This window comes from Tachysurus fulvidraco, chromosome 25 (genome assembly GCF_022655615.1).
Source record: "Tachysurus fulvidraco isolate hzauxx_2018 chromosome 25, HZAU_PFXX_2.0, whole genome shotgun sequence".
Classification (NCBI taxonomy): Eukaryota; Metazoa; Chordata; class Actinopteri; order Siluriformes; family Bagridae; genus Tachysurus; species Tachysurus fulvidraco.
Window position 1 is genome coordinate 671,076 of NC_062542.1, and position 6,908 is coordinate 677,983.

The 6,908-nt window shown below is 46.6% G+C and overlaps 1 protein-coding gene across 5 annotated transcripts in view; it reads right to left on the reverse strand.

The window, feature by feature from the left end:
- Positions 1-341: 341 nt before the first annotated feature.
- mtdhb (metadherin b) overlaps positions 342-6,908 on the reverse strand; it is a 7,559-nt gene continuing 992 nt past the window's right edge. For 2 of the 5 annotated variants that reach the window (XM_027154974.2, XM_027155031.2), the window contains 12 exons: positions 5,459-5,566; positions 4,068-4,152; positions 3,571-3,945; positions 3,304-3,348; positions 3,025-3,156; positions 2,859-2,918; positions 2,630-2,704; positions 2,287-2,387; positions 2,055-2,168; positions 1,864-1,932; positions 1,658-1,727; positions 342-1,509 (listed from right to left, as the gene is read on the reverse strand). In XM_027154974.2, the coding sequence (XP_027010775.1) occupies positions 1,442-1,509; positions 1,658-1,727; positions 1,864-1,932; positions 2,055-2,168; positions 2,287-2,387; positions 2,630-2,704; positions 2,859-2,918; positions 3,025-3,156; positions 3,304-3,348; positions 3,571-3,945; positions 4,068-4,152; positions 5,459-5,566 (1,302 nt within the window). In that variant the 3' untranslated portion in view covers positions 342-1,441. The remainder of the gene's footprint in view (positions 1,510-1,657; positions 1,728-1,863; positions 1,933-2,054; positions 2,169-2,286; positions 2,388-2,629; positions 2,705-2,858; positions 2,919-3,024; positions 3,157-3,303; positions 3,349-3,570; positions 3,946-4,067; positions 4,153-5,458; positions 5,567-6,908) is intronic. The other 3 variants (XM_027155080.2, XM_047808834.1, XM_047808833.1) reach the window with 3 other exon arrangements.

A 6,908-nucleotide genomic window follows, 5' to 3' on the forward strand; every position in this document is an offset into this window, starting at 1 on the left:
TTATAATGAAGATTAATAAAGTAAACCTTTATCAAACTTCCAGTTTCTCTCTGTGTGTGTGTGAAAAGCAGTGACGGTTTCTGCTGAAAGAAGAAAATAAACCCATCAGTACACGTTCCCAAGCTTCTGGAACGTCTGAGACGCATTCACCTTGGGGAAAAAGTGATGTGGCGTACGGCTAAGTGCGGTGACCCATACTCAGAATTCTTCTCTGCATTTAACCGATCCAAAGTGCACGCACACACGCACACACACACACACACACACACCGATTAATCAACACTAATCCCATCCCAGCAAGGCTCTGGTGTTAAATACAGAAGAAAAAAAAAACATGTAAGTGAGAATGAAAGAAACTGTTTATTTAACGAGCTGATGGACAGAATGCAGAGAGGAGGAATAGTGCTGCAGCAGACAGACGCACGTCGCTGTCACCGTACACACGCCGTGTTTATGGCATCCCGTCACGTGACTCTGATGTCTTTTCGTTTCTCGCTCCGCACCTGGAGCCGAGCTCAGGTTCAAAACTAATTAAACATGCAAACGATGGAGTGTAGAACAGGTTTAAAAGATGACGCGTCTATTAGAACTTGTATAGAAAACAACGTTAACGTTCTGCGTATGGCTTTTAACGTGTACAAAATTCCACCATATTTACTGCTGTGGTGTCGTTCACTAGGACACGTGTGAAACGGCCACAAACGAAACGTCCGCCGCGTCCCGTTTACGCTAAACGGTCTGTCAGAGGAGACTTTGTTTTTATTTTAGTTTATGTTTTTAAGGCTCCGCCTCCAGACAGAGCTACAGGGAACCTTTTCATCTAGAAACATTGAGCTAGAGTTTTTGTGAATATCTGAAACCTGCGTTGACGTTAAACACGAGATCACTGAGTTAACGATGATGTTTTGAGAGCGTGTGAGGAACATCTCAGAGACATGAACGCTTCAGAGCAACCACACAGGTACAAACCCACCGAGTCTGTAAGACTGTAGGGGACACGGGAGACTGGGGACGTTTTATTTTTACCTGAATGTTTTTTCTCAAAAAAAAAAAAAAAATCTCTGAGATCAGATTCACTAGAGAATTATAAATGAGCTACACTGGTGAAAAAGGGAAAAGACATTTTAGTGACGAGAACATCAGGCACGAGCTGATCGTCGGTAAACATCACGATATTTAAACGTTGAACCTGAAGTCATTTTTATTCTGATGTTATTGTTAATCGTGATCAAATCTAGTAGATGGTTGCGATATGAACAGAAGATCAGCACGTGTCTGAGGTCCGTCACGTCCGCAGCACTGAGATGTTACGCTGTGTGCCGTCCGGACGCGCAGATGTTAGTGCTCGTGTCGGCGCCGATCCACCTGAAGCACGACTCGCAGTTTCTCTGAAATCCTGGACGTTTGTTTTCAAGTTTCTTCCCGACGTCTGAACTCGTACTCATGTCTCTCTGCGTGCCTTCTTCTTCTTCACCTGTTTCTGGGACTCCCAGCTCTCGTCAGCTTTCTCTGGTGGAGAACAGAGGGTGACACCAGAGGGTCAGAGCTCATGATAGCAAGGCTACCATCACAGATTAGCATTAGCATGAAGAACACTAAACTCTCCTCCCTCTAGAGGGCAGTAAAAACAAGCATCAGGCAGCATCTGCTGACTCACTCTGAGTGGGCGGAGCCTCCAGTTCAGTGGATTTCAGTGGGGCTTGAGGGGCAGCCATGATCTCCTGCTCCTACACAGTCATAAAGTTTAGTACTGTTTTTGGATTAGCATTAAAATGCTAACAATGCTAATGAGATGAATCCCAGTGACCAATTTACTAATCTGCAAAATATCTTTGCTGTAATTGAAATTTAACAGTTGCTCACTTTTGTGTTTTTAGGCAACAAGTTTCCTGCAGTGTTCTGGTCTTTAGCCACGCCCACGTCCATCTCCACCTGTCAATCAAAAACAAAGTTATCTTTTTGTTTGTAGAGGTTGAAAACACAGCGCTTACAGATGCTGTGTGTGTGTGTGTGTGTGTGTGTGTGTGTGTGTGTGTTGGTGGGCGGAGCTTCACCTGAGAAGCACTTCCAGTCTCCTCTGCTTTCTTCTTTTTCTTCTTCTTCTTCTTCGCCTTGTTGCTTCCCGGAGCAGCAGCAGGTTCGTCCTTGTCCTTTTCCAGATCAGAGTCCTGCATGAGGCAGGTAAAAGGAGACGATGACACACTCACTACTAAACACAGAGAACTCTGAAATACAGCAGTGGGGAAGTGAACTGGGGAAGTGCACTAGATAGTGAACACTCGTGACCTGAGGCTCGTCAGGAGAAACAACACCACCTGCTGGCTCATAATTCCCCCACTCCTCACACGGGGCACAGTAATCTGAAGCTGGATCCACACAACCGCTGTCTACACACACACACACACACACACACACACACACACACACACACACACACACAGGTCACTTTCCATTTCAGTATTAAAATGAGCAAATCTGGAAACTCTGAGAAGTTATTACAGTGTTATAACAGTGTAATAAATGATAAACAAATTATATTTATATAATATCAGAAAATCTGCTTAAGCAGCTGAATAGTAATAAATGTATAGTTAATTTTTTTAAATTATTAATTAACTATTGCACTCACTGGGTCCAGACCACTCGTCATCCACAGGAGCTGGACACACCCAGGATCGGTCAGGAACCACCTGCGCTTCAACACCTACACACACACACACCCACCCACACATACACCCCCACCCACAACAGCGTGTCGAGATTCACTCACAATGTGCCAATTATCCTTAATTAACATCACAACAGACATCAGATGATACAATGATAATCATTTATAACTGATTTATTAGCTCTCCGACCTGCAGGTATTCCGTGGAGCGAGACGGGGATGTGAGAGCCGTCCACAATCATCCACGAGCCTAAAAGAAACAGATTCACCGAGTAATTGCTGTAAGATTCAGACTCGGTTCACAAACACAAAGAGTTTCTGTTCATCAGAGTTCAGAAGTCAGCAGTGGGTTTTACCCTCCATGTCCTGGGGCCAGACGCACGGTTCGGACTTCACGCTGTTCCATGTCTGACTGTGAGGAGGAACCGACACGCCCAGATCCCAAGATCCTGAACCATTTACGGCCAACACGTCCCACGCATGAGACACTGAGGAGCGAGCGAGCGCGCGCACACACACACACACACACACACACACACACACACACACACACACACACACACACACACACACACATCACTGTAAGATTTGTATTACAGCCTAGAGCTGCGTGTGTGTGTGCGTGTGTTAGTTACCTGGTGGAATGACAGCACGGGTCACTTCAGCTACAGGACGTTCGTCTGTACACAGAGTGAGAGATAAACAGCTTGTTATGCTGCACTCCACTGAGCACAACATGGTGATGTGTGTCGTATGTTTGTGAGAAAAATGATGTTATTAATGAAAATAAAAGTTCTTGGTGTAGCAGGTAGGTGTGAATATTCACATGATGTCTGAATATTTACGTTATGACCGTGTTCCTCTGTGTACACTAGACCATGAACATTCAGACCAGAGCTTACGTTCCACTGGTACCACCGCCTGCTGGGATCTCGGACTGTTCTTCTGAGCTTTAGGTGCAGGAGTGGTGCTGGTGGTCTTGGTGTTTTTGGTGGAGGTCTTGATGTTAGTGGTCTTGGTGTTGGAGGTTGTGCTGATGTTGGAAGTCTTTGTCTTGGTGTTGGAGGCGGTGTTGGACCTGGTTGTGGTGTTGGTGGAAGTTACAGATGGCACACTGATGATTTTCGGTTCCTCCGCAGCGGCCGTGTTTTCTGGGTTTGCAGCGTTAGAGCTGAGCTCCGTTCCTCCTGGACTCCCCGACTCGTCTCCTGCTCCTTTGTCCTTCTTCCGCTGCTGCCGCTTCTCTCTCTGGCTCACTTTAGTCTCCCAGGTTCCTGCTGACACACATACACACACACACACACACACAGATAATTGTTGTCATGGTTGCAAAGAGAGCGAGTGAAGATTTCAGTCAAACAGAATTGAGGTGAAACTAAACACTGGATGACATCGTTACCTTCCTCTGGCTCTCGGCGCTCGGACGCAGACAGGGACCTCGTTTCCTTCACTGGTGCTTTTGCCTTCTTCTTGCTCTTCTTTTCCTAAAAACAAGATATACACGTGATATGACTGCAGTAAAAAAAAAGAAAACAAAATCCTATTTCTGAGTCAGAAAGGGGCGGAGCTTAAAGTCATAATATAGCCTGCATGAGCTAATGTCAAGGCCAGAAATAAAATTCCCTCAGAAATGTTTTGCAGATGCTCTAAAATTATAGATGTAAATGTACAGTTGAATAATTAAAAGTTTCATGTTAATATTTACAGGCTTCTGGTTTTAATCTTTATTTTTAGACGGATAAGTGTTAATAATTTAAATGTAAGATGTTTTTCATTCTGCGCACCACATCAATCCACAGGGGAAAATGTACAAAATTGTCTGTTTAACTGCAATCGTCTTGTGATGCAACTGTATCCTAATCCTATCCTAAGCCCCGCCCCTTTTATCCATTAAGCTCTGTGTTTTAATAGGACATGGTTGTGTATCTCTGTCAGGACTCCTGCAGATCTGCTGCCTCGTCACATGAAATCTGAGCCTAGCAGCTGCTTCTCTCAGACCAGCGTCTGGAAATCGGTCTGTCTTTTCTTCAGTTTCTGAGTCGTTAATTACGGACACCTTTGTTTTTTTTTTTAACAAATCAAACAACTGTGTGCGTCATTTGTCTGTACCTGATGATCACAGAGCTCACCGAATACTGTCTGGGGTCGTTTCATTTCTCCACACAGTCCCCCTACATTACAGACACTATTTATGTTTATAGACACTGCTAAAACATGGCTTTCATCTGGATATGCGGTGCATTACACGTCTTGTAAAGGTGTCGGTTTCCCACCACACCAGGAGGGGGCAGTGACGTGTAGGTTAAATTAGTGAATAAAAATCTAGTTATTATACAATATACTGTTCAACATATCCAAATTCCTTTATGATTCTTTGGCCCCGGTCACAAATGAGCTTTCAATAAACACGTGTAGACGTTAGGAAGCTCAGAAGGAAGCAGCAGGGATCGTTTAGTGTCTCTGACATCTGAGAACAGAGCTGTAATGTCACCCAACTTATTCAATTGTATTTGATTTTATGTTGTCACATTTTTAAGGTATAAACACATAACACTGCTTTTTCTCATGGAACTAAAAGAAATGCAAAACAGGCCACGCCCACAAAGGACAGGACAGTGAGTGTAGGGTTCAGGGGAATCTGGTGGCTTCACCACTGTGAACTAAAATGATGTACCGTAGTGTGGTGGACCTTCATAGTAACAGTGCCATTCTACACTATGGAATGTGTTCATATTACATGTCATTCTGAGAGCTGAGCCTCTGCCTGGTCTTTTATTGTATTGTGTTTACCTTGTCACCTTTACCCCCTGCTGGGTCTGGACTCTCGCTCTGATTCTGTGCCTCTGCCGGCTTCAGTACCGCCTCCAGGTCAACAGCCAGACCGTTCTTCTGCACTTTCTGCAACACAAACATACTCACAACTTCAGCCTGCTCACTACAGTGCTCACTACACACTACAGTGCTCACTACACACTACAGTGCTCACTACACACTACAGTGCTCACTACACCGCTCACTACAGTGCTCACTACACACTACAGTGCTCACTACACACTACAGTGCTCACTTCACCGCTCACTACACACCACAGTGCTCACTACACTGCTCACTACACACCACAGTGCTCACTCCACCGCTCACTACACACCACAGTGCTCACTCCACCGCTCACTACAGTGCTCACTCCACCGCTCACTACAGTGCTCACTCCACCGCTCACTACAGTGCTCACTCCACCGCTCACTACAGTGCTCACTCCACCGCTCACTACAGTGCTCACTCCACCGCTCACTACAGTGCTCACTCCACCGCTCACTACAGTGCTCACTCCACCGCTCACTACAGTGCTCACTCCACCGCTCACTACAGTGCTCACTCCACCGCTCACTACAGTGCTCACTCCACCGCTCACTACAGTGCTCACTCCACCGCTCACTACAGTGCTCACTACAGTGCTCACTCCACCGCTCACTACAGTGCTCACTCCACCGCTCACTAGTGCTCACTCCACCGCTCACTAGTGCTCACTCCACGGCTCACTAGTGCTCACTCCACCGCTCACTAGTGCTCACTCCACCGCTCACTAGTGCTCACTCCACCGCTCACTACAGTGCTCACTCCACCGCTCACTACAGTGCTCACTCCACCGCTCACTACAGTGCTCACTCCACCGCTCACTACAGTGCTCACTCCACCGCTCACTACAGTGCTCACTCCACCGCTCACTACAGTGCTCACTCCACCGCTCACTCGTGCTCACTCCACCGCTCACTCGTGCTCACTCCACCGCTCACTAGTGCTCACTCCACCGCTCACTAGTGCTCACTCCACCGCTCACTCGTGCTCACTCCACCGCTCACTCCACCGCTCACTAGTGCTCACTCCACCGCTCACTCGTCCGCACTCCACCGCTCACTCGTCCGCTCACTAGTGCTCACTCCACCGCTCACTCGTGCTCACTCCACCGCTCACTAGTGCTCACTCCACCGCTCACTAGTGCTCACTCCACCGCTCACTAGTGCTCACTCCACCGCTCACTCGTCCGCTCACTAGTGCTCACTCCACCGCTCACTAGTGCTCACTCCACCGCTCACTAGTGCTCACTCCACGTAGATCTCCTCTGAGCAGTTTTTTTTCACTACATATTGGCTTTGACACCCTGAGTTGGGTTTTATAGAGCTATATATTTAATACATAATTATAAATAATATACTGACAGCCGTTAGGGTTAGTATAATAA